At 43.9% G+C, this 27,235-nt stretch overlaps 1 protein-coding gene across 1 annotated transcript in view; it reads left to right on the top strand.

The window, feature by feature from the left end:
* The window catches only part of TTC12 (tetratricopeptide repeat domain 12), a 49,760-nt gene extending 23,103 nt beyond the window's left edge, over positions 1–26,657 (top strand). The window contains exons 8-22 of the mRNA XM_084807203.1: positions 1,035–1,106; positions 2,067–2,127; positions 2,352–2,540; positions 2,812–2,881; positions 4,393–4,481; positions 5,476–5,644; positions 11,680–11,772; positions 11,907–11,970; positions 12,796–12,930; positions 16,532–16,636; positions 19,591–19,659; positions 20,261–20,362; positions 22,251–22,350; positions 23,884–24,109; positions 25,478–26,657. Of these exons, the coding sequence (XP_084663329.1) occupies positions 1,035–1,106; positions 2,067–2,127; positions 2,352–2,540; positions 2,812–2,881; positions 4,393–4,481; positions 5,476–5,644; positions 11,680–11,772; positions 11,907–11,970; positions 12,796–12,930; positions 16,532–16,636; positions 19,591–19,659; positions 20,261–20,362; positions 22,251–22,350; positions 23,884–24,109; positions 25,478–25,553 (1,620 nt within the window). The 3' untranslated portion in view covers positions 25,554–26,657. The remainder of the gene's footprint in view (positions 1–1,034; positions 1,107–2,066; positions 2,128–2,351; positions 2,541–2,811; positions 2,882–4,392; positions 4,482–5,475; positions 5,645–11,679; positions 11,773–11,906; positions 11,971–12,795; positions 12,931–16,531; positions 16,637–19,590; positions 19,660–20,260; positions 20,363–22,250; positions 22,351–23,883; positions 24,110–25,477) is intronic.
* The last annotated feature ends 578 nt before the right edge of the window (positions 26,658–27,235 follow it).

Genomic DNA, 27,235 nt, shown 5'->3' with positions numbered 1-27,235 from the left:
TTTGTTCTTTTCCCAACAGACAATTTCTCAAGTATTTCAGAGTTCTAACCCCACATCCACATCACGTTAGGGTTTTCCATCTCCCTCCAGTCTTGATTAGCTTCAGACATTCTTACCTTTGGGGCTGTGCACTCCCCAAAGCCAGAAGGCACATTAAGAGCACTTTTCATTGCCCTGCTTGTCAACAAGACATTGAGTGAATGTTTTCCCCAGCTCTCATCCTTTAAGCACCTGCAGCCAAGAGCTCCTTTGGCTTCCAGGGCTTGTGGTACCATCCTACTCATCTTCCTTTGAGACAAGAAGAAAGACTGATGTCTACTTCGGAATGTGTTGAAAGCTATCTGAAAAATTGTTTTCCTGTCACTTGTAATGCCATAAGTGCCATTGATTTAGGGGGGCCCTCCAGACAGCCGGCCACCTACGGTACGGCAAAGCTGCAGCTTTTCCAAAAGCCTGATGGGAGTCTGCCAGCACAAACAATGGCCACTTTTCAGTATAATTTCACCATGGTGGCTGAACGGTGTTTTAGATCTCCTGATAGGAGACATCTTTAGAGATAAAAGCAATCTATATTACTTCACTTCTATCTCCAGGAGAAGCATCTCCACCTCCTAATGCCAAAGGGGCTGTACATGTTCAGTGTTTTGTGGTCAATAGTGTCACCAGCCTTGGAAAGAAGCATAATAACAGACCATTATCAGCATGTGGGTGTCCGTCAATTCAGAGACATTTTCCAATGTGATTTCTTAAAAATTGATGTCGTTTTTTCCATTTTTGTGTCATTTTGAATCATGTTAAGGTTTGTGCGCTTTAACAGCCAGAAGTGGCATGCCTTCAAAGAAGTGGTGGGCAGTTGGCAAATGCCTGGATTTTGCTTTGGTCTGGTGAGGCACTTTGATATAAAACAGAAACCTAATGGTAATTCTTTAAAAGTACAGAACAATTGCTGGTCTGTACTAATAGACTACTGCTGTTACTGTAGCACAAGGAAACCAATATCTACAAGTTTTACTAAATAATTCTGTTTAATACAGTGTGATGAAAAATGCATCAAAGCTCTCTTCCACATGGGGAAAGCATATTTGGCCCAGAAGCAGTACAGTAAGGTAAGGCCTGTGAACTTTCAGGTGTTTACATCGGCTTTTATGTGCCAAGTTATTCCTTTGTAAATATGGAGTATCTGCAATCATTTAAATGGTTGCCCCAAATTATATCAGTGTTAGCACAGCTAACTTTTACTTCTTGTTATGCATCATTTGTTTTTAGAAAGAAAGGTAAACAAATCGGATGGTATGCCAGGCATCCCCGTCTTCATGAAATCATGTTCAGAATTTGTAGCTGCACTGCTTTTGCAGTTAACTTGTTGACTAAAATATTAGAAAGCATTTTAAAGAGGTTTATTTTAAATTCTCTGATAGCCCCAACTTGAGAGGGAAAAATCAAGGAGGGCATTGGTGTCTGGGTTGAGGGCATCTAGGCAAAAGATCTGAACTTCCCTTTTCATGCCTGTTTATTTCAGGGTGAAAGTAGAAGTGATGTTAAATGCACTTAACACACAGGTTTCTTAAGTACAAATTGCATTAGCTTGTGGGGGTGGGGGGAGGGTTAGTAATTAACAGATTTGTAGTAGGCATGGAAGAGGGAATTAACCTTTTACTTCCATGCTGAGTTCATGAGGAAAACCGCTCATCTATAGCTAGTATTTGCATTGGGAGGAAATCCTCCATTGGTGTCAGTGCAAGATTTCCCCACAAAGCTAATTCTAGGTTCAGAAGAGGGATTGCAGCCAGGGAAGAAAGGGCTAAATTCCCCCTCCATGCGGGAGGGGAGGGGTCTCTCATCCCTTTAATTAACAGGGTCCTAGCTAATGCAGTTTGCAAAGATCTGCACTATACCATCAGATCTAACCTGAAAGAATTATAGGGAGCCAAGAAGCCCAGAGTTCTGATTTAAGCCACATAAAAGAACCTGTCTTTGTGGTTTCAGGCTTTTGAATAGGTGATTTTTTAAAATATCCTTTGTCCTTTCGTTGTCTCTTTCTAAAACCCTGTCCTTAATTCTTTAAGTCCAGAGAGTGCTACCTGAAGATTTTAGAAATCAATCCCCAAAAAGAGAAGCTGTGCAAAGGTAAGAAGTATAAGAGCCTTTAAATCTTTCTGCTACTAGCTTCCTGCTATCAGTTTACGGACAAAACTAATTTCCTGCATTTTGAAACATGGCATTTGTGCCTTTGGTTGCCCCCGTCCTAGTGTCGGGACCTTGCTGTTATCCTTGTTAAACTTCATTCCCTTTGGTTTTGCTATAAATTATTTGTCCTGTTTATTTCTCCATTTTGCCTTTTGGACTTTCAGATTGCATAAATGAAGTAGACTTGGAAGAAAAAAGACAGTACGAGGAGGAGAGATCGCTACAGGAGTTAGAATCTGGGAAACACATGGCTGTATCTGTGAGCGAGTTGCTCCAGAAACTCAACAAGCCTAATGAGAATGCCTTCTACTATGTAGGCGGGATTAGGCTTTTGACGGAAGTGATACAAGATTGTGAGTACCCTTAGGAGTAATCCTGCTGGGGATAAATGCCAAGATCCTGCAACATATAAACAAGGGGCTTCAAATCTGAGTGGTGCTCAGCCCATGTGACCTAAGCTGCGGATTGTCTCAAAGAGACAAAGAGAAGGCTTGATGCCATGTGGGCTGGTTTTGTTTGTCAACACTGTGGCTTTAGTGATCTTGTCTCTTAACTCTGGGTTTTGGGTTAGCAGAAATCTCTTGAGGAACTTCTCTGATGTGGTTAACTTTGAATTTGTTACAGGCACTGAGCAAGTCTTATTTAGAATGAACAATGGATTCAGTATCATCAATGACAATGAGGTCATACGACGGTAAGGGCTCTCATCAGGAGAACAGTAGGGTGTTACAGGGCAAAGAAATATCAAGACTATTGGCAAGAAACACAATCGACTGTATGAAATTCAGTTGGGCTGATCAGCCGATAGCGTAGCAGCCAGTTGCAAAGTTTTACTGACCTTCAGTGTGTCCTCCACGCTCCTTCTGAAAACTTCGTCTTTTTGATTTTGTCCGGCCTGAGGGCAAGAGCAGGTTAAGAAAGCACAAGGTAAGAGACGATTAGAATGCAGTGGCATTAAGCTGCTGCATTCACCCAGGGATCCAATATCTTCAGCAGATGTGCCTTTTGAAAGGCAGCATATGCTATGCTACTTTTCACCATAAAGAGAGTTTGGCCCACTTTTATGCCTTTTTTCTAACTGTTGAAGCTTTTTCTGGGTATCTCTTTGATCTTTAGCATCAAGGGAGATAATCTTACTGCAGGATTTATATTTCTCTTGCTTCATATTGGTTGTGTTGATTTGGCAGTGTGTTAGATTATACTTCTTGTCAAGTAGTAACTCCATTGGCTTTCAATGCCTCCCTCAGCTGCCTAAATTTGATGCCCAGAAGAGATTGGGGGGATTTGTTCACTGCTGATTTCTTTTAAATTTTTTTGGAAAACAGATCAAGGAGAGAGATTCAGGAGAGGTGAATGTGAGTGAAAGCAGTCTGTACAAAATGGACATGGTAACGAAGTACACAGTGACTGGATGCATTTGGACAGGAGGAATTTTAACGGTCCTGCAGGAGCTAGTGGGAGAGGTTGGGAGGGGGGATGGTCAGGCCTCTTGTAAAGCATCTGGAGAAATGTTGAGGCTCAGATTTGAGGCCTTCAGGGCCTCTCTTGGTGTTCTATTTAAAGTTATTTTCCACTTTGTTCAAAACTTTGAAAAATGCCCACTTAAGCACTAGGGTGAGTGGGATTTCCTGGATCTGGACCTCATGTGAGTTTTCTCTTTCTGATTAGCAGCCCCACTCAGCTGCTTTGAAAATCAGGGAAGAGTGATGTCAAATACGGTTTGAAAACCTTTTCCCCATGTTGGTTTCCTGATCTAAATTGTACCGCCGCTGTTGCTGCTGCCCACACACACACACACACACACACGTTTCCCCTGTGGGGAAAACGTACAAATACAAATATTACCTGAGTGTTTTCCCACATGTGGAAAATGGCAGTTCTGTGGGGGTGGGGTGATTCTATTTTGGGAAAATGACATATGGAAAGATTAATACTGTGGCCCCAGTCCCGTTGCCCAGCCCTACTCCCCTTCAGCTGCTTTTTAACTTTTTTTTTAAGTGGGAGATATTACCACGATCTTCCCATGGTCTCATTTACTTTGGTCCTCAGTCGCACTTCCTTGAGAATGAAGCATTTTCCAACATAGCATAACTGGGTAAACACAACAGCTATTTTTCTCCATCGAACATCCAACCTGAGGAAGCATCAAAAGCTTGCATCTATCATTTTAAATCCCCATGTTTAATGAACCCATTTTTTTTCCAGGGTCTTCTGCACCAAGGCCACATACGCTGCTGAAGTGGAAGTGTCTCTTTCCCTTCTCCTCCTGTGGCAAGCAGTCTGCAAAGGGAATGGTAATCAGCACGCATCACTGTTAATGTACTAGTAATATGATTTCAGCTGTGTTTGAGAGCATGGTTTTCAGTGAGTGTTGCTCCTGTGGGTGCTGATCATGCCAAGACCTCGCTGTGCGCCAAAGATTTACAGGTTAAATGTAATTACAGCAAGTAAAAGCATTTGTAGCAAGCTTGTGGATTGCCCCACCGCCACCGCCACCCCGGGGTCAGTAACAAATCTGCTCTCCTTCAGACTGTGCATATTAAACCTACTCCAGTAACTGAGCAGGATCTCCCTCTCTGGCTTGCTCTCTGTGTGCTCTGTCCCTTTTCAGTTAATAATATCAGCAGTATTGCAAGGTAGTCTCTCTTCATGCAAGGTTTCCAAAGGAGTTGGATTGTACATTATCTTACTGGGGGGCACTGTCTTTTGTGTCCATGTGGATCCAAAGATCATTAACTCAAGTTGGCAGCACCATCTTGGCATAGTTAGAGAGCTTTCAGTTTTTCATCCGAGACAGAGGGGTCTGGCTGGTGTCAAGCTTTCTCCAACGGTCTATCTTAGAAGAGAAATGGCTGTGGGATACAGCCAGAGTAGGAGGGACCATCCTTCTTTGTGCTTCTCAAGGAAATACGTGTCTGAAAAAGGGGGTTGGGAAAAGTAGATATTCTGAACATGGGCTTGCCCAAATTAGCTTAATTCACACTACTTGTGTCCTCAAATGATGCTTGAAAGGTGGCACTGAATGAGACTTCCCATGCATGTGTGAGATACATAATTTGCCCTTTAGAAATGGCTTGAGGGAAGGAGAGGGGAAAGGAAGGGAAGTAATGGAGGGTGCCGACATAACACTTCTCCTTTCCCATCACTTCTACAGACAGATTGCTCAAGTGGATGACAGAACACTATTCACACAGCTGACTGATCTTTGCAACGTAGGCGTAATTGCTGACAAAGACTTAGAGCACCTGGTACAGCAGGCTGAAACTTCCTTGTTTTTTTTCCTCCCAGAGGAGAACCAGCGTCTGCTTTTAACTCACCCTGATGTGAACGTACAACTTCCCACTCTGTTGCTTTCTGAGGTACCCGAAATCCAGGAACGCTGCGTGGCCCTGCTTTCTCTCTATGCAGAGACAGAGAACGGGAGGAGCCTGCTGGTCCGACACCTGAATACAACCAGGTGTTGTATTTTAATCCGGTTTGCTTAAACAGCCAGGGCCCAGTGTTAGGTGCTCGCGTGGGTTGCAGTGGTACATCATCATTTTTCACGGTTTGAGGAGAATCCAGCCATCTAAGAGTGTGTCTTTGGATCTGAAATTGCACTTGCCCTCACTGAGTCTTACTTCGATCTTTTTCAGCTTCCAAAGAATTCTGTGTTTGATCTTACACTTCCCTGCCTGGTGACTTGGCAGGGAAGGAGCAACTGCCACTCCAATCCTACAGGCAGAGATAACACACCAAGGCCTCTCTCTATAAGTGCAAAAAACAAAAAGCAAGGCAGAGAAGGTTATTCTTCTACCTTCTTCAGCAGCAGCTTCTTCTTTCTGGACAGGACACCCAGATTTTGGAAGGTGGGACAGCATTTACAGGAGGGGTGGGGAACCTTCTTTTTTTTTTTGTCAAGGGCTGCATTCCCTCAGGGATAACTTGCTGGGAGCCATATGCCAGCACTGGGTGGGAGTGAAGCCAGTGATGGGCAGGGCCACCCTTTTTCTCGCTCTCTTTCTGCCATGATTGATTGATGGATTGATTGATTACATTTCTATACTGCCCAATAGCCGAAGCTCTCTGGGTGACAACAACTCTTTTTCTTGCACATTCTCTCTCTCTGACAGCCTTTTTCTCGCTCCCCCTCTTCCCTACCTGGGGGGGAGGGGCGGTTTATTATTGCCTGAGGTCTCAACTGATTGCTTGCAGTGGGCTTTTGAAATTAGGTCAAGGACTGCAGGTTTCCCACCCCTGAGTAATAAGCAAGCTGAAACAAACTTGTATGTTGCTCCTTAATTTCTTTGAGGCAACGTAGAGCGTTCTTTCTGGGTCTTTTTTCCTCCACAGCGACAGGTTTGCTGGTAATAAAGAAAACAATATCACCCCAAAACACAAAGACAGTCTCTGGGGAAAATGCAGGCTAGAGGTGTAGTTAAAAACAAAATACTTCACTTTTATGTATTGGAAAATTAGCCAGCAGTAAAAAGCAGCTCACTGCACTGCTGAAGACCCATCTGGTGTTGCCATGAAGGCCTAGGTTCTTGCCTATTTGGAATTGCTTGCGAAAGCTTGTTTAATTTTGCCACATCCCTACATAGCGGGGTTGTATAGAACAGCATTTTGCAAAGGGCCCAGGGCTGTGTTAGCTGAGGTGTATCTGGATAAACTGTTCATCGGGACTCAAAGCTCTCCTCCTAGGATTGAAGTTGATTTAGATACCAGCTGTGGACCCGAAAGTCTCCCAGTGTAGCAGGAGACAGAACAGTGCAAGCATTTCCTGTCTATTCTCTCCCATGTCCCACCAGCACCTGTTGCCTTGCAAGTCCCTCGGTGTGCAGCTAAGACAGATGTCAGGACCAGGGAGTGAATGAGTGGGAGGAGCTGCAGCTGCTTTGTCTTTGCTTCTCCATCAGGAGATTTACCCCATTGTCTGGGGTAAGACATTAAGCGAGGCACAAGACACCAGCCAAGAAGACTTACCTGGCCAGGGAGGGAACACCTAGGAGGGAGATGCCATTCCATTTTGAAAACCTGATATTTAAGCCAGTGCATGATGGGTAAGGATAGGCAAAGCTGTAAATTTCAATGGGAGATTAAGAGTAAGGAGAAAATTCAGTACTTTATACTGTTGATTTTACTCAAACAAGCAAGAGGGAAATAAAATCTTTACATACCGCAAAATGTGGCAAATTTCTTATCTAAGCACGTTCTTGTAGTTAAGATATCAAGCTTACCAATATAAATGCTTACATAAGCATGTGTTCCCCTTCATGGATCACTGCCTTGTTGTGGCGAAGGGGCTTGCATAACTCAGTGAAGCCATAAGCTATGCCGTGCAGGGCCACCCAAGACGGACAGGTCATGGCAGAGAGTTCTGACAAAATGTTGTCCACTGGAGAACGAAATGGCAACCCACTCCAGTATTCTTGCCAAGAAAACCCCATGGAACGTATCACAAGGGTAAAAGATATGACACCGGAAGATGAGTCCCTCAGGTCGGAAGGTGTCCAATATACTACTGGGGAAGAGCAGAGGGTATGTCCAAGTAGTGCCAGAAAGAGTGAAGCAGCTGGGCCAAAGAAGCTGAGGTTGATCGGTTCTATGAAGACCTACAACACCTTCTAGAACTAACACCAAAAAAAGATCTCTTCATCATAGGGGATTGGAATGCTAAAGTAGGAAGTCAAGAAATCACCGGGATAACAGGCAAGCATGGCCTTGGTGTACAAAATGAAGCAGGACAAAGGCTAATAGAGTTTTGCCAAGAGAATACGCTGATCATAGCAAACACTCTTTTCCAACAGCACAAGAGGCAACTCTACACATGGACATCACCAGATGGTCAATATCGAAATCAGATTGATTATGTCCTTTGCAGCCAAAGATGGAGAAGCTCCATACAGTCAGTCAAAACAAGACCTGGAGCTGACTGTGGCTCAGATCATGAGCTGCTTCTTGCAAAATTTCAGCTTAAATTGAAGAACGTAGGGAAAACCACTAAACCATTCAGGTATGACCTAAATCATATCCCTTATATGCAGTGGAGGTGAGGAATAGATTTCAGGGATTAGAACTGATAGACAGAGTGCCTGAGGAACTATGGACGGAGGTCCATAACATTGTTCAGGAGGCAGCAACTCAATCCATCCCAAAGAAAAAGAAATGCAAGAAGGCAAAGTGGCTGTCTGATGAGGCTTTACAAGTAGCTGAGGAAAGAAGGGAAGCGAAAAGCAAGGGAGAAAGGGGAAGATATATCCAACTGAATGCAGAGTTCCAGAGAATAGCAAGGAGAGACAAGAAGGCCTTCTTAAATGAACAATGCAAAGAAATCGAGGAAAACAACAGAATGGGAAAGACTAGAGATCTCTTCAAGAAAATCGGAGATCTCAAGGGAACGTTTTGTGCAAAGACGGGCATGATAAAGGACAAAGAAGGCAGGGACCTAACAGAAGCAGATGAGATTAAGAAGAGGTGGCAAGAATACACAGAAGAACTATACAGGAAAGATCTGAATGTCCCTGATAGCCACGATAATGCGGTCACTGAACTTGAGCCGGACATCCTAGAGGGTGAAGTCAAGTGGGCCTTAGGAAGCATGACTTAACAACAAAGCTAGCGGAGATGACAGTCTTCCAGCTGAGCTATTTAAAATCCTAAAAGATGATGCTGTTAAAGTGCTGCACTCAATATGCCAAAAAATTTGGAACACTCATCAGTGGCCATAAGACTGGAAAAGGTCAGTTTACATTCCAATTCCAAAGAAGGGCAACGCCAAAGAGTGTTCAAACTACCGTACATTTCACATGCCAGAAAGGTGATGCTCAAAATCCTACAAGCTAGGCTTCAGCAGTATGCGAACCGAGAACTACCGGAAGTAGAAGCTGGGTTTCGAAGAGCCAGAGGAACTAGAGATCAAATCACTAACTTTCGCTGGATCATGGAGAAAGCAAGAGAATTCCAGAAAAATGTCTATTTCTGCTTCATTGACTACGCTAAAGCCTTTGATTGTGTGGATCACAACAAACTGTGGCAAATTCTGAAAGAGATGGGGGTACCAGACCACCTTACCTGTCTCCTGAGAAACCTGTACGAGGGTCAAGAAGCAACAGTAAGAACCGGACATGGAACAACCGATTGGTTCAAAATTGGGAAAGGAGTATGACAAGGCTGCATATTGTCGCCCTGCTTATTTAACTTCTATGCAGAGTACATCATGAGAAACGCCGGGTTGGATGAATCACAGGTCAGAATTAAGATTGCCGGGAGAATTATCAACAACCTCCAACATGCAGATGATACCACCCTAATGGCAGAAAGCGAAGAGGATCTCAAGAGCCTATTGTTGAGGGTGAAAGAGGAGAATGCAAAAGCTGGTTTGAAACTCAACATTAAAAAAACGAAGATCATGGCATCTGGCCCCATCACTTCCTGGCATATGGAAGGGGAAGAAATGGAAGCAGTGACAGATTTTATTTTCTTGGGCTCCAAGATCACCACAGACAGTGACTGTAGCCATGAAATTAAAAGATGCTTGCTCCTTGGGAGGAAAGCTATGGCAAACCTAGACAGCATAGTAAGAAGCAGAGACATCAGCTTGCCGACAAAGGTCCGTCTAATCAAAGCTTTGGTTTTCCCAGTAGTAATGTATGACTGTGAGAGCTGGACTATAAGGAAGGCTGAGCGCCGAAGAATTGATGCTTTCCAACTGTGGTGCTGGAGAAGACTCTTACGAGTCCCTTGGACTGCAAGGAGGTCAAATCAGTCCATCCTAAAGGAAATCAACCCTGAGTGCTCATTGGTAGGACAGATACTGAAGCTGAAGCTGAAATATTTTGGCCACCTAATGGGAAGAGAAAACTCTCTGGAAAAGACCCTGATGCTGGGAAAGACTGAAGGCAAAAGGAGAAGGGGACGGCAGAGGATGAGATGGCTAGATAGCATCACCGATGCAATGAATATGAACTTGAGCACGCTCTGGGAGAGAGCGCAGGACAGGAAGGCCTGGCGTGCTATGGTCCATGGGGTCACGAAGAGTCGGACACGACTGAACAACAACAAGCATGTGTTCGCAACTGCAATCTGAGCAAATTTTAGTTATTAACGTGAGCTGGATGGAAAGAAACGCATTCTTCTAGCATTTCATTTGGATCTTCCGTCAAATTATTTTTGTACACTTTGAGCTTCAAGCTGGCATTAGTCTACTCAATAATTGGAATTTATGATAATTTCCAGGGTTTCAGTGTCACTGCACAGAATTTATCAAAAGGGAGTGGCAGAGCTGCTTAGCTTGGCCTTGCTATATTTGGCTTGTCCATTCAACCCCCCCACACACACACACACAGACACGCACACACACATATCCTGTACAATGAAGAATGGATAAACAAAAGAGTTATTTAGATACTTATTGACACTTGTACCAATGTGTCCTATGATGTCCTAACATCAGGATCTTTTATGTTTTAAAAAATTGAATTATTATTCAAATACTGCAGGTGAGTATTTTGCTGAGTCAGCCTCCTTTGTCCACTTTTGCAGAAGGACTGACCCTGCACTGGACTGGCAGTTTTGCTGCTCCAGTTGATATAATTTGTCTGCGGAGCATGATGAATTTCTGGCCTGCCACCCACCCTCAACTCATATGTGTAAAGGGTTTTTATGAGTTCATGTGACCCTTTTGGCATGACAGGAGAACATTGGAATTACTTGGATTGCTAGTTTCCATTGGGAAAGTGACTGCTTTGAGTCCTTCATCATGAACATATTTGGGGGTCAGTGTCCTGTCGGTGACCAGTCTCATTAAAACGTAGTCTTAGTACTTGTTCCAGTGCCAGGCTGAACTCAGTTTTCAAGTAATCCATCCTGGATTATTTGTTCATAGAATGCACTACTCTGTTCGTTACCAGTGCCATCTACTTTTGAGAAAGCTCATCAGAAGTCTCTCCTTAGGCTTTATTCTGTCCATGTTTACATCCTCAGAATTTTAGGCAGTCTTTCCCTTTTTTGATCTTTAAAGCCCTAAACGGGTTTTGACCAAATTACTTGGAGCATTGCCTTCACCCATATCAGGCTGCCCTCACTTTAAGATTAGCAACAGAGGCCTTTCTCACTTTTCCACCTTTGAGATTAGTTAAGTACACAAGAGAGGGACTTTTCTGCAGTGGCCCCACACCTCTGGAATGCATTGCCATTGTGGGGTCTGTCAGGTCCCGAGACTGCAAGGAAGGCCCTGGAGACTTCACTTATTTTCTCTATTATGTTTTATTAGACTGTTCTGATGGGAGGTTTCGCTGCAGTTGTGTTTTAGATGTTAGTATTATCTGGGCTAGGTGTTTTATTGCTGGTGTTTGTTGATTTTTAAATTTTTTGCTGTTTTATCCACGTATGGGGTTTCATTGTATGGAATTTTGTTGTGTAAGCTGCCTTGGGAGGGCTCTTGCCCTTAAAGGGGGCCTAGAAATATTTTAAAATAAAACAAATAAAGATGTGCTTATCTTTGTTTACCAGGTGGCTGCAGATCTTGATGTCCTTCATTAAGGTTTTTGACAGCAGGGCTAGCTGTGCTATGAAACTGCTGACCAATTTAATAATGGAGGAAAAGTAAGTTGCATTTCTTCAACCCCTTGGTTATCGAGTTGGAGTTTTGGGGGTTAACATACATGGCAAAACTGTAGACAACTCTCTATTGAGGAACAAAAGCTAAGACCTAAAACTCAGTCTGGTTCTGCTAACAGGTTCAAAATCCAGTGTCGTATCAAACTATCCACAGAGGCTTTGCCGTTGTTCACACAGTTGCTGGTAAGAAAACCTCTATTCCTGGTAAGCTGGGAAGTTAGGTTTTTTTTGGTTCTGCCACCCCCTTGTCTTAGCTCCTTTCTTGAATTGTCTGGAGCTGTCTGCTTTGCAGTCACTTGACTTTGTGGGAGTCAATGTGTGGCAAATACTTTCTTGGAATGAAGAATAAGTCTCAGGTCCTTTCAGAATGATGATTTTAACTTTGGGTCTACCTGTGTCTAAATGGTTGCATTGAGACAGAGGGATCATCGTGGGGTTTGAATCCCTTTGTGTTCTTTTCCTTAAGAAGCGGTCCAGAATCTGTTTCTCAGTACTTTGCCAATGTTAAATGATGGTAAGAACATTCAAATAGAACTTTAGGTCCCTAGAAGTTTTTCTTGTCTCTGTTGCTCCATTACTGTCCTTAGCACTACTGGGAAAGCAGTCCATGGCTAGTGTCATATGCCAGGGCTGAGCTGTTTTAAACAGCACCACTGGAAATGCTGCCATCACTTCTTGCATTGAGTGGCAAGGACATGGCATGGAATCATCATAACGGCTGGACAGAGCCATTTCCCTTCACCGTTCATCCCCAAAATGTGCTGCTGCTGTTGTTTTCCCCTGCTGATATTTTAGTGCTGGCCATTACAAATTTGCTATCTTTCCAGAAATGTACTACTTCAAAAACAGTGATAAGGGATTAGTTTCACTGGAGTGAAATTTCTAAACACAGTAGCACCCTTTAATGATTTCAGATCTGTTTACAGTGCAGTCTTTGTGGACATTTGCAATGGGGCCAGCATTCATAATGTCCCAGTAGACAACAGGTTCTCACTCTTGTTTTCAAAGAGTTCTGTCAAGACGGTGAACAAGCTGGCCCTCGCACAGTGCATCGCCATCATGGGGGACCTCTGCTCTGACATGGTCATCCGAATGCAGATGTCTGAAAGCCAGGAATGCTGGCAGGCTTGTTTGTGCTTTGTGGTAAGTAGGCATGATGATGCTAGCTCATCTAGCAGTATTCCCTCCAGTTGTCTCAAACCATCTTGTATCAGCCTAGGTTGTGTGTATTATAAATACAACCTAGAACTTCTAGGACATCTAATAATAATCAAATCCAAATGTCAGTATGGTCACAGATATGTTATTTCAGAGAAAATTAGAAAAAAAAAAACCCTTTATACTGTGCAGGAGAAGTGACTGCCATAGAAAACATTAACTTGTCATGTCGGCTTTAACCATTCTCTTCTATTGCATTCATTGTTTCCCAAAAAACATTGTTTCTCCTCACAAGTAGAAATATGTGGTCTTACCTTGTGAGGGTGGGAGGGAGGCCAAGCAATTTAAAAGGAAAGATCCAAGAGTAATAAATCTTCGTTTCCACTGTAGAGGTGACCGCCTTTAACAGCCTGTCATTTCTTTAATAATGTTGTGCTCTCTGATCTGGAGCTGCTACGGTGTTATGATCTCATATGTACATATGAAGCTGCCTTATACTGATGAAATAGATATTCCTAAGGTAGGAAAGATTTCCAGGGTAGGAAAAGTAGGATATATGGAAATTAAATAAATAAATACACTAAGTTCACAAATTGATACAATTGTTTAATTTTAAAGGATTATAGACAGATTCCTTGCCCAATTAGTCACTTAACAATTTAAAAGATAACTAGATTGTTGTTGTTCAGTCGTTCAGTCGTGTCCGACTCTTCGTGACCCCATGGACCATAGCACGCCAGGCCTTCCTGTCCTGCGCTCTCTCCCGGAGCGTGCTCAAGTCCATATTCATTGCATCAGTGATGCTATCTAGCCATCTCATCCTCTGCCGTCCCCTTCTCCTTTTGCCTTCAGTCTTTCCCAGCATCAGGGTCTTTCCCAGAGAGTTTTCTCTTCGCATTAGGTGGCCAAAATATTTCAGCTTCAGCTTCAGTATTTGTCCTTCCAATGAGCACTCAGGGTTGATTTCCTTTAGGATTGACTGATTTGACCTCCTTGCAGTCCAGGGGACTCGTAAGAGTCTTCTCCAGCACCACAGTTGGAAAGCATCAATTCTTCGGCGCTCAGCCTTCCTTATAGTCCAGCTCTCACAGCCATACATTACTACTGGGAAAACCATAGCTTTGATTAGACGGACCTTTGTTGGCAAGGTGATGTCTCTGCTTCTTACTATGCTGTCTAGGTTCGCCATAGCTTTCCTCCCAAGGAGCAAACGTCTTTTAATTTCATGGCTACAGTCACAGTCTGCGGTGATCTTGGAGCCCAAGAAAATAAAATCTGTCACTGCTTCCATTTCTTCCCCTTCCATATGCCAGGAAGTGATGGGGCCAGATGCCATGATCTTCGTTTTTTTAATGTTGAGTTTCAAACCAGCTTTTGCACTCTCCTCTTTCACCCTCAACAACAGGCTCTTTAGATCCTCTTCGCTTTCTGCCATTAAGGTGGTATCATCCGCGTATCTGAGGTTGTTGATAATTCTCCCTGCAATCTTAATTCTGACCTGTGATTCATCCAACCCGGCGTTTCTCATGATGTACTCTGCATATAAGTTAAATAAGCAGGGCGACAATATGCAGCCTTGTCGTACGCCTTTCCCAATTTTGAACCAATCGGTTGTTCCATGTCTGGTTCTTACTGTTGCTTCTTGACCCTCGTACAGGTTTCTCAGGAGACAGGTAAGGTGGTCTGGTACCCCCATCTCTTTTGCCACAGTTTGTTGTGATCCACACAGCGTAGTCAAAGATTACCCTTGCCCAATTAAGAAGCTGTCATAGAGTTCCTACACGCCATCTAATATGCTTAGCTTGGCTTGCCTTTGGCATTAGAAAGTACTGAACCACAACTGGATAGGCGTATACATTGATTTTTATTTATAAGGAAGACAATCACACACACACCACATTAGTTGTTGTTGTTCAGTCGTTCAGTCGTGTCCGACTCTTCGTGACCCCATGGACCATAGCACGCCAGGCCTTCCTGTCCTGCGCTCTCTCCCGGAGCGTGCTCAAGTCCATATTCATTGCATCTGTGATGCTGTCTAGCCATCTCATCCTCTGCAGTCCCCTTCTCCTTTTGCCTTCAGTCTTTCCCAACATCAGGATCTTTTCCAGATAATTTTCTCTTCGCATTAGGTGGCCAAAATATTTCAGCTTCAGTATCTGTCCTTCCAATGAGCAGTCAGGGTTGATTTCCTTTAGGATGGACTGATTTGACCTCCTTGCAGTCCAGGGGACTCGTAAGAGTTTTCTCCAGCACACACCACATGCACTGTGGAAAAACAGGAAAAGAGAACAAGACAAAATATAAAACATACATTACCAATTCAGCTTTCTGCTAGCAGAGGTTACTCCCTGCCAGAAGCATCCCCACCCAGTATCTTCGCTTTACTTTGGTAGTTTTATACTTGAATATGATATGTGATGTGATTGCTTACTGCACTTTGACTACTGTTCTCTTTTAATCCCACCTCTTCATATCTGATGACATTTTGTTTTACTTCTGCAATTCTATAGAAATTTTCCAAGTTGTTCTCTGTGGTTTTGACCTGTCTGGGGCATGAGCCATATTGAGCAAACACTTTTCTCATAATGTTCTATTTTTCTCAGGTGAAGCTTCCTGCTAGTAATAGGTCAAAAGCAAACTTTAGTTCAGACAGCCTTTTAAGCAAGGCCTCTTTGATATGCCTGATATGACCATTGCTTTAAACGCTGAGACAGACTACTCGTCTTGGCAGCCCATTGCACCTGTTGGCAGTGGCTCTCCAGAGTCTCCAGCAGAAGGAGGAATTTCCCAGCCCCGCCTGCTGCTAACTGAGATCTTTTTAACTGAAGATGCCAGGCCTAAATCTGAGACCTTTTACTTGCAAAGCATATGCCCAACCTCTCTCAGGGAGGAACTCAACTGGTGAGGATCTCTGATCTGGAGAAGCTACCAAGGGACTAATGGATAACACATAGCAAAGAGATGGTAGAAAACATGGCTGGACCTTGCTGTGCTCTACTGGAGCAGAAGTGGTCAGATCTGTTGATTCACTCAACCTGAACATGTGTATGGAATTTTTAAACTTTAAATCACTAAGCACCAGTATAAATGGGCACCCCTTTTTAAGCAGAATCAAAGAGCCAGAGACAAAAATTTTCAGAAAAAATAAGAGTGATTTGTTAGAATTAAGGTATATAAGGTTTAACAATTTATTGAAAGCATTAGAATGAAAAACGGCATAGACAGAGTTAAAGAAATCCTAAATTATCATAGACCCCTATAGAACTAGCAACTATATGTAAAAAGTAGTTAGACAGCTGTGTAGTATCTCTGGCAATTGGGTGTGTAATCTAGAATGGAAGAGAGGAAGTCATAGGGAAGATGGACACAGGTATAAACTATTTAGGGGGTTTCAGGGTGTGGTTTTTGTAAATGAGTGGGTTTCTGTTGCGGTATGGGTAGATTGACATCTGAACAAGGCTCAGAGGCTTACGTTCAGTTTCTGAACCCTTGTAATGGAAGGCTTCTGGCCTTTTTGAGACTGAAATGAAGCCTCCTAGTGGGGTTAGCAGATTTGCCAACATTATTTTGTTTTCTGCTTGTACAGGATGAATGCTGGACTGAAAGCAAGGTCACCGTATGCTCTGAGTGTCTATATGCAGTGCTCGGCCTAATGATGAATCTCTCTGTGGAGCACAGTTCGATCATTCAGGTAAAATCATAGAATCATAGAATAGTAGGGTTGGAAGGGGCCTACAAGACCGTCGAGTCCAAACCCCTCCTCAATGCAGCAATCCAAGTGAAAGCATCCCTGACAGATGGCTGTCCAGCCTCGTCTTGAATGCCTCCAGTGTGGAAGAGCCCACCACCTCCCTAGGTAATTGGTTCCATTGTCATATTGCTCTAACAGTCAGGAAGTTTCTCCTGATGTTCAGCCAGAATCTGGCTTCCTGGCACTTGAGCCCATGATTCCGTGTCCTGCACTCTGGGGTGATCGAGAAGAGGTCCTGGCCTTCCTCTCTGTGACAACCTTTCAAGGACTTGAAGAGTGCTATCCTATCTCCCTTCAGTCTTCTCTTCTCAAGGCTAAACATGCCCAGTTCTTTCAGTCTCTCTTCACAGGGCTTTGTTTCCAGTCCCCTGATTACCTTTGTTGCCCTGTTCTGAACCCTCTCCAGTTTGTCTGCATCCTTCTTAAAGTGTGGTGCCCAGAACTGGACACAGTACTCCAGATGAGACCTAACCAGTGCTGAGTAGAGTGTTAGGGTTCCCCTCCTCTTAAGTTGATTAGTCAGTTTCACAGAGTGGAACTGCATTTTAATACCTTTTGTGACCCTTCTCACTGCTGATACTGTGCCTGTGAAGCTCTGCAGGGCCTTTACGTCCCAAGGATGTGCTTTTATATCCCTCTTCCTAGAGAAAGATGCATCAGCCAGTGCCCTCTTCATGCAGAGGTTGAAGATTTCCATACCCTGTATCTTATTCTGGCCCAAGGTCAAGGGACTGACATTTGGAGCAGCTGGGCTTCTCACCTGATTCAGTTGTTCTTTTGGGCTCCATTCTCTGCTGGTAGGTGGGGAGATGATCCAGGGACTTCTGCTGCAACATCCTTACAGTGCTGCTTGCTTGTTTGCTGAGTCCAGGTTTTTCACTTTGCAACTGCTTCAGATGATGATTAGTGGAACCCCACAACAGATGTTGCTGTGTGGAGTGCTTCTGTTCAGGGCTCCAGCCACTCCATTCAGCTGACAGTCAGTCAGTCAGCTGAGGTGGACAGCTTAATGAAAATGTCAACCCAGTGTGCGACTGCTGTGCAAAAAGCAAATTCCGTGTTAAGCTTAATTAGGAAAGGAATCAAAAATGAAACTGCCAATATCATAATACTTTTAGACAAGTCTGTGGTGTGACCACACTTGGAATAGTGTGTTTAGTTCTGGTCACTGCACCTCAAAAAAGGATATTCTACAGGTGGAAAAGGTGAAACGAAGGGCAACCAAAATTATCAAGGGGCTGGAGCAACTCCTTTAAGAGGAAAGGTTACAATGTCTGGGGCTGTTTAGTCAGAAAAAAGCAAGTAAGAGGACACCTTATAGGGGTGTTCAAAATTATGCATGGGGTGGGGAAAGTGCAGAGAGAGACATTTTTCTCCCTCTCTCATAAAACTAGAACCTGAGGTCAACCCATGAAGCTGCTTGGTAGGAGATTCAGGACAGATAAAAGCAAGGACTTCTTCACACAGGGGATAAACTATGGAAATCTGTACCACAAGATGTAGTGATGGCCACCACTTTGGATGGCTTTAAGAGGGGATTAGACAAATTAATGGAGGAGAAAGCTACCAATGGCTATATGCTACCAGCAGTATAGGAGGCAGTATGCTGTGCACCACTTGTTGGGAAACATGACTGGGAGGGTGCTGTTGCACTTATGTCCTACTTGTGGGCTTCCCATAGACAGCTGGTTGGCCACTGGGTAAACAGAATGCTGGCCTTTGGTCTGATCCAGCAACATTCTTCTTACATTCTTATGGACAGAAAAGAGCATGTTCTGTCCTTGTTAGGCTGTTTGGGCGGGAGCGGGTGTGCAGGGGAAGTGGACACACTAGTGCTTAATCCCAGCAATGTTAAAATCTTGGATTTCTCAATTGATTTATATAGGCAGCTCTCAGTTCCATGTCTAGGTACATTTTAAAATATTTTCTCAGTGTGAAACAGGAAATTAGCTATCCAGAGAATGAGATCGTTCCCTCCATCCTTTTTATATCTTTATATCTCTTCCTCTGTCCTCCTTTCCAGCCACTCCATTCCATTCCCCCTTCCACCAGATTTTTAGGATTCCCCCCCCCCCCCCGCTTCTCAACAGTCAGTCATCATTGCGTGCTCACTGAGCATGTTCAGTCTCCCCTGGACTATTCTGATTTCCCTCCCCAACACATCTGTTTTGGGTGTTTCCCCTCTTCATTTTGTTTTTGGGGGAGGTGGGGTAAACACATTTGTGCCCAATCTTAGCTGCATTAAAATCTTGGAGTTTTCTGTGGATGCCTACGGGCAGCTCTTACTTCCATCCCTGGATACATTTAAAAATGCTTCTCAGTGTGAATCAGGAAAATGACCTGTCCAGACAATATGATGCTTCATTTTACTCTTTCATATCTATGCGTTTTTCAGTGGCTCCATTTTGGCTCCAATTCACTTCTCATTCAGTGACCTGAGTTTGCTCTTAGAGGGAATGATGACGATTATTATACAGCATCATCCGTGTACATGGCACTTAAAAATAAGGAGAGGGCAGGTTTCTGCCCCGAGGAGCTTACAATCTAGAAGCACACATAAGGAGGACAACGAAAGTAGGGGAGGGAATGGGGGCAGAATGTTGGCTTCTTTCATCCTAGCCTCCCTTCAAGGTGCTCAGAGTGGTGTACATGTAATACAGAAATAAATTCCTTTAATTCTTACCACAAACCTGATGGGGTAAGCTAGGCTGAGTAATAGCGACTGGCCCAGGCTGAGCAGGGATTTGAACCAAGATCTACCCAGTCAAAGTATGTTATCCTTTGCACCATAATACACCTTACCTTCCTAGTACTGTGATTGCCTTCCAGAGTACTAATTAAGCTGTTATTCTGTTCTGTGTAAGATAGCATTCTAACCCTAATGGTTGTTTCAGGAACATGCAGAAAAAATCTCTGAGAAATGCATGTCCCTTTTCAGCAGTAAAGACGGAAGAATTGTGACAGTAAGTAAGATTATTAATACCAAACCTGCAGCTTATTTTGCCCAGATCTGTTTCAGTTGTCCCATCTCTGTCTAGTACCTTCCATCCTCCAAACAAGTGTTTCTCAATTGTATGCCACTGTCGGCCATCCGATGGGCTATCGCCTGTTCTTCTGTGCTGTGTACTTGCGGTGACTGCCAGTGCTCCAGACCTGATCGCCATGTTTTCTTAAGTTTGTTTTTGCCTTCTGGATGTGGCTTAGTGTGTTTATATATGAGTCACCTGGTAACTCACTAAAGTGGAAAGATGATTTGTAAATATTAAACATAAATAAGTTTAGGCATTACCATCCTGTATTCTCAGCCACCAGAGGTCAGGCTGCACTCTGTCTCTGGTTAATAAAAAGCAACTATTGTACAGCCATAATGAGCTGCCTTTCTGTATCATTAATAGTATGCTTTTGCCATTTTATTTTCTGTCTTTGCTATAACCAGCAACATATAAAAGCGAAGAGCTCAGTCAGCTCAAGCAAAGGGCTATGAAGTAAACAAATATGATAACTTCTTTTCACTAAAGTGCAATTAGCTTTTCTCGCCCCTCTCCCCATTTTCTTTCCATTTAGCAGGCAGTTGGACTTTTAAGTCATGTCCTGCCAACAAGTCAGGTGGCACTGGAAGCAGCAGTGAAACAAGGTGTGGTGAAAAGAATGATCCGATTTCTGAAGGTAATTGGCCAATTCATTTTTTTAATTTTACCTACAGAGTGATTGTTTTTATTCCAATATCTTTGAAATGTCTCTGTAGAATGCATGAACATATGAATCTGTCTTATACCAGATCAGAAACAAACTGCATTAAGTGCCAATGCACACTTAGCCTTCTCTGCTTATGCAGGAACTTGAATTGCTTATAGATTGCCTTGTTCCTTCTTCCCTGGAAGTGTTGACTAAATTAAGGTAAATTAAGCTGCGCATTGATGCATCCAGCCCAGTATTCTTTGTTGTTTTTGTTGCAGCATCCCTCTGGATGACACCCCCCCCCCCCGCCTTAGTATTGTCTACTCAGACTGGCAGTGGCTTTCCAAAGTTTTTCTTGCTACTTGCTACCTGAGATCCTTTTAGCTGGAAATGCCGGGGCCTGAAGCTGGAGCCTGCTGCTTGCAGAGCATATGTTCTGCCACTCAGCAATGGGCCAAGCCTTCCTCTAGCATAGGGGTGAGGAACCTCCAGCCTGAGGGCAGATGCACCCTGCCAGCATTTTGTCAAGCCCCTGCTCCTGCAGCCCCACTTTCTCTGCTTCTCAGCTGTTCCCACTGAGCAGTTGGGCTCCCTTTCTCCACACACAGGTGTGGGTATGCATATGTATGTACGGCATACTGAGCTGCGTATGCAGCTTTGACCCTGCCCACATTTGGCATTGGCCCCACCTGCCACTGGCATGCAGCTTCCAGAAGGATGCACATGAGAGAATGCAGCCCCTCAGCTGAAAGTTTCCCCACCCCGTCCCAGCATATATTACAGCTTTACAAATACTTCCACAGGGATTTCTGAGCTGCCTGTGCTACTGCTAACCACCTCACACTGCTGGCGTGCTGTCTCCTCCACCAGTGCTGTAGTGCTCTTTCCAACAGAAGGAAGGAACACAGCAACAGTATCCTGGATATGCTCAGCTCTTTAAAGCTAGTAGAGGCAGCCTGGGTGAGGAGCAGCAGTACATCCATCCACAATAGTACTGTCATTGCTACCCACTCCCAAAGATTCCTAGAACTTTTCGTTGAGTGAGGAAGTCAAGGTCCCTCACCCCCTTTACAGGTGACCTTTTGGGGGAACCGGGTCAGACAAAGTATGGTTGAAACTGGTCTAATTCATAGTGTAGATATGCCCCAAGCAACAAGCCTTTCCAATCTCCAGCCATTTAAAGAACTGAAAGTAGAGCAATTCAAGACCATGCTTTGATATCTAGCATGTCAGCAATGAAGTCAGTTCCCAGTTTTCCCATGATTCCAGCCACATCCATGCACGTTTCTGAGTGGCATAGGCTGCAGCTCTTCAGCATTAATGAAAAGTCTGAAGCTTTTAAATTTCTCAGGAGCAAAGAGGAAAGAAAAGAATTTCCAGAGTGTTAGAGGACTCTGTGTAAATTAGCTCTTTACTTCTCAGTAATGTTATAGCCTAGTGAAAATGGTCAGGATATCCATGAAAGCTGAAATACCTTTTATCCTTTCCATTTAGCATGCACCAAAGCCAGCCCTCTGATGGATTTATTTCCTTATCAGCAATTCATGTATGGAAATGCCCCTTTAAAAGGATTGTTAGAACTGCAGATTTATTCTTGGGGGTGCCTCTATCCCTATTAAAGGTCACATGTTTGGTGGTAGTGCTAGATTTTGAATCCCATTCCAAGGCTTTGCCTGGGCTATAGTATGTTATATTTAAAGAGGGAAGAAAATTAAAAATCTCAGCATGCCTAGATACCTCGTGAATTGATGGCTTGTTGTAAAGCATTCATAAACAACTCCCTGGCACTGTGGCCTTTTCCCCTGGGAAGAGAGCTTCAGCTAAATAAATAAATAAGTGTACATTTTATAGATGCCTGTTTCTGAATCCAATATAGGGCAGTGGACAAACCACAACTGGCTACGCAGTGAAGGCCCTTGCTGCTTGTGCCAAAAGCAGCCGACGGGCACTCGAGCAGATTGTGAAGTGGGATAAAAGTAAGTGCGACTCCTTTCTGCAGAGTTAATTTGGGGCAAGCACCACATTCAGGCACCTTCGTTGTCTTCAGGATGAAGCAGGAGTGTTAATCCCGTCTTATGCCTTGGAGAATTCAGGCATATTGACAGGACTGTACAGCCTTTGTGCCTACCTAACTTGGCTTCTAGACATCCTTAATGTGCACGGACAATAAGTGGGTACCGTTGTGCCTGTTTTACATTAAGAAAATAGCTTTGTACACATAACAACTTGGTCTTGGAAGAGAAGACAGCATCTCATGATCTTCCTAAGGTGACAGCCTGAGGATCAGAAAAGAAGGGATGTGCACTTCCTCGGGAATGGTAGGCAGGTTTAGGGAGGATTTATACATTAGAAACACAAGGTTTCCTGCCCTGTGTTTTGTCTCATAATGCTACAGTGGATACTGGGTGGCATTTGTAGGGGAGTACTTTCCCCCAGGTGGATGTAAATAAGCTGGGGTGGGGGGCAGGGAATGGCCTTAGGGGACTGGGATTTTCTGTGGAGAATTGGTGGGATTATTTATTTACTACATGTCCCCTCAGCAAAACATCTGCACAAACTCATGTTTCCCATGGTAATGTGATGGGACATCCATCGAAGAGGTTTGGGTAGGCTCAGGCAATCTCCTCAGTTCTTAATGCCCCTCTGCATTACCATGGCAAATGTAGGTTTGTGCAAACGTTTTGCTGAGTGGACATGTAGTCAGTAAAAAGAACAGTCCCACCCTCAGAAGACTTATATTGACCCCTGAGTCAATGAAGGAGCCTCTCAGTTCCAGCTTGGTTAGGACATGTAGTGCCCATGGGCCTAGAATGAGGGATGCTGAGACCACGCTTTCTCTGAAGTTTTTAATCTGCAAGGTAAAATGGAGGCCAGTTTGGAACATTTTTAGACTTTTAGATTGTTAGTGTGTAACTCTTGCTAGCCATGACATCTTTTGTGGTTGAGGGATGGGCAGTGTTGTTTCTTGAGCATTTTAGCAGAAGTTTCAGAATATAGATGGTGACCCTCAGGCAAGTGTAAAGCCCTTGGATTTATCTGATTTCCCCTTCATGGAAGTAGGTGCTTGGAAGGAAGCCCTCCTGGCTTTGGCTCCATGATTCCCCCGTGAAAAGCTACACCAGGCTCAGCACAGATGTCCCTTTGCTGCTGTGAATCATTTTCAGCACAACTCTCATATCCCAACATTAAACTGCTTTCCAACCAACCAAGCCCTCTGTGTCAGCTTGCAAAATAGTTCCTCTGGGTGCTGGTGGGGCAGTATCAGGAGGCTGGCTCTTGTCAGTTTTTAAAAGGGGCTGTCACTCCTTTTCTATTGCTAGTTTAATGTACATTCTCTCCGCACTCCCCATCCACACACTGAAGGATTAGTGCAACTCCTTCTGTTTTTGTCACTCCCAACAGCCATTGTGTTGTTTTGCATTGAGGGGGCTGGGGCTTTGGTTATATCCTTCACTCTTTCGTTGATGTTTGATTCGGCATCATTTTGGCCTTTTTTTCTTTCCCCCCAGAATGTAACACATTGCTAAAGCTCTTGCGCTCACAGAATGAGGTGGTAGCAGGAAATGCTGCTTTCTGCCTGGGGAGATGCCTTGAGGTGCCTGGAACAGCCACAAATTTGCTAGACACTGACGTTGTGAGGATTTTATTGAAAGTCAGTGGTGGGGATGCCCAAAAGACCTCTGTGCAAGAGAATGCAGCCATTGCTCTGGGGAAGCTCTGCACAGCTGATGCCAGGCAAGTATCTGTAGGAGTGGGCTCACCCAGGATTGTCCTCAACCACTTTGCCTGGATTTATATGAACAGCTGAGATGATAGAGCTATCAAGTGGTGAATTATTTCTGTGTGTGTGTGTGTGTGGTGATTGTTTGAATGTTCTTTCACAGCTCAGCGAAATGGTGAGATTATTGCAATTCCTTTTGAAAAGTGGGATGGGCCAGGAGGTGGTGAGCTGTGAACACACACAACTTGGCTTTGATAAGTGGGGAGCATGCACTGGAGAACTCACCTTCACCACCACCTCGGTTCATGCACATCAGTCCTTTCAAACATAGAAAAAGCATTCCCTGGGCTGGGCTTGTAAATCAGATTTCTAACTACCCAACACATTTTATTGGGATCCTGGGTGAATGGAGCGAAGTGACCATCTTTAATTCTTTCCAACTGAAAAGACACCATGGTCAGGGCTGTCTGTGATTCACCCATCCAGGAATGTCTTGGGCAGAATAGCTGAGGCTGCATTCCTATACATACTGGCGGTGAGAGGATCTGCTGGATTCTCCATCTTTGGCCTATATGAGGAAGCCATAAGTATCCTGAGGGATTTTTTCCCTATTGTCCAAGCTCCTGAACCTGAATATAAGGGGCTTGCCCAGGGAAAACAGTCCTGCACAAAAAAGATTCAAAATTTGTGCTTAAAATCGATCATGTAAATAAGTGAAAAACATCCCAAAGTAGCATAAACCCAAAGTCTGTGCTCTAAGCCTGACTATTCCTGATGTGGGACATTTAACTTGAGTTTGGTCTGATAATGGCCACATCCCATCCCCCCAGCACAGACTGCATGGACAAGGTATCGATGCACAGTTCTCATGCCTAGTTGCACCTCTTTGAAGCAGGTCAGTTTTTGCCAAATGCAGGTTGAGGGGGAGGCATGCTGCTGTTTTGATTTATGTGATTAGAACAACAGAAAAGCAATGTGACAATCTGCAGTGAAAGCAGGATTGTCCTGCACTGTGGACATGAACCATAGCAGTAGTTCTCAGCATGTGAAATAGGCTGCCTTAGGGTGTTGTGAGCAGTTGACAGGGAGGTACAAACTGTCTTCCTTGAACCCTCTTGAATACGATGACAGGTTTGGTGCAGCCAATCCAACCTTCTCTCTTCCTCCACCATGTTATGCCTATGGCAATGTCACTCGATTGTGTCAGGAGGAAGAATAATAGCTTTTCTATTTTGTTTGTTGGGAAATCTATTGGCTATTGCATGCAGGTTCCTTCTAAACCTGCTGCCTGTAATTCTGCTAAGTGAGTGATGCAAAAATCCATCTCTTGCCCTGACAATTATCCTTCACTTCATCCTGCTGTTTTGCTATGGTCTTTGCAGGCACACCAGTCGTTTGCGGGAGCTGAATGGAATGGCAATCCTTAGCACCTCCATGAAGTATGTGCAAGGATTTTAAAGACTTCTGCAAATGTTCTGAATAGTATTTACAGTGCTTACATGTCTCTGTTCAGGGCTGCACTTTCCTTTTGTAATAAAGAGGATTAATAGAAAAAAGGACATTGTTCTGTTCTGATAGAGGGGAGATAAAGTATTGGAAGAATTACGGAGTTAATAAAAATCCTTGGGCAGTGCCTGGATTGCAGTGTCTTTGTTCCCTTCCTAAATGGGGGCATCTTTTCTATAAGCAGATTCCTTGATATGATAGGAACTGCCACTTATCAAAGGACTCTGAAATAGCCTCTGAATTCCATACAGCAGAAGTCAGTTTTAAAGAATCCAGGAGAAAAGGCCATTTGAGGTGGGGCTATCACATGGGCTCCTGAATGGTGGCTGAACCGGATTTGGGTGGTCTGGAATCCTGATCTGATGCAGCAACTAAGCACAATCCTCCTGTTTCCAAACAATCATGTAACACTGTGAATGTAAATACAGATATAGTGCAGGACTGAATGTGGGTCTGGCCCCTAAATTGGTGGATTTAGCTTCACAGCCTCTCTGCAGCCTAATCAGGTTCCAGTGGGATAACCCAAGTGGGTAGTCAGCCTACGTAGAGAAAAAGGGTGAGGGGAGCTAAGGGCTTAAATAGACTCCTTCTTCCTTGACACTTTTAGATGGCCATTATGCCAGTAGGAGCAGATGTAAAATTATATATCATCTCCCCTTGTGATCAGCTGATGAGTTTATTGATTGCCCCACTTCAGATGAAGGTGCTATTTGGAGTGTGTGGGGCTTTCTTCTCTTGCTTTTACAATCAGAGTCCTCAACCAGCACTTACACTAGTACAAGGTCGTCAGTCTCTGGGTTGTGGGCCCTGATGGATGTCTGCGTTATCACCACTTGCTCCTTCTGTGAATGGTCACTGTGTTAATTTTGCATAGTCTCAGATTGTACTTTTTCATTCCGTTGCTGTTTGACCCCACTATTTACAACAGTTCTTTCCTTTTCCTCTACACCCATGTTTCTATCAACCTGCCAACTGAAGATAATCTTGTATCTGATGGAGTAGACTCCAGTCCCTGAAAGCTTATGCCATAATAAATGTATTAGTTTTTAAGATGCTAAAGGACTCTTGTTTTTGCTACGACAACTAACATGGCTACCACTCTGGATTTCACCCACCCTGCCCTGCCCCTGTTAAGACATCTTGTTTGCACAAGTGTACATGGTTTCCATGGTCATACTTATGTGGACAACCCAACACAGTTGGAACAGGGATGGACAAATCTGTCAGTTTCACTTTCTCCCAAATTCAGTTTTTAAAAAATCAGTCCAGAATATGAATTTGAGAATTTTGAAAATTCTCATAAACTGAACTAGAACTAAATTCTCACCCAAATTCAGGCTTATGGTTCCACATGTTGGGCTTTAACATATTATTCTCAGTTCACCATTGAAGTCTTCTCTATTTAGCTTTCTCTACTTCCATTCCAGGCACTGGCTGACCCAGACCTTCTTAACTTCAGCAAAGTTGCTGCATCACGGGCCTTCAGACTATGACTTGTCCCCATTGGGTGGTTCTTAGTACCTACAGGAGCAGAGACAGCTGTTTCTGCAAGGTCACACTTTTGCCATCACCTGTAATGGGCTGTGGCTTTGTTCCTGCAGCTGTGGGGCATTCTTTATGCAGTACCGATAGTA

The sequence above is a fragment of the Heloderma suspectum genome, chromosome 6, assembly GCF_057233095.1.
Source record: "Heloderma suspectum isolate Gila_16-S chromosome 6, 16-S_ref, whole genome shotgun sequence".
NCBI classification, from domain to species: Eukaryota; Metazoa; Chordata; class Lepidosauria; order Squamata; family Helodermatidae; genus Heloderma; species Heloderma suspectum.
Note: the sequence above shows the minus strand (reverse complement) of the source record. Positions and strands in the feature narration are given on the sequence as shown.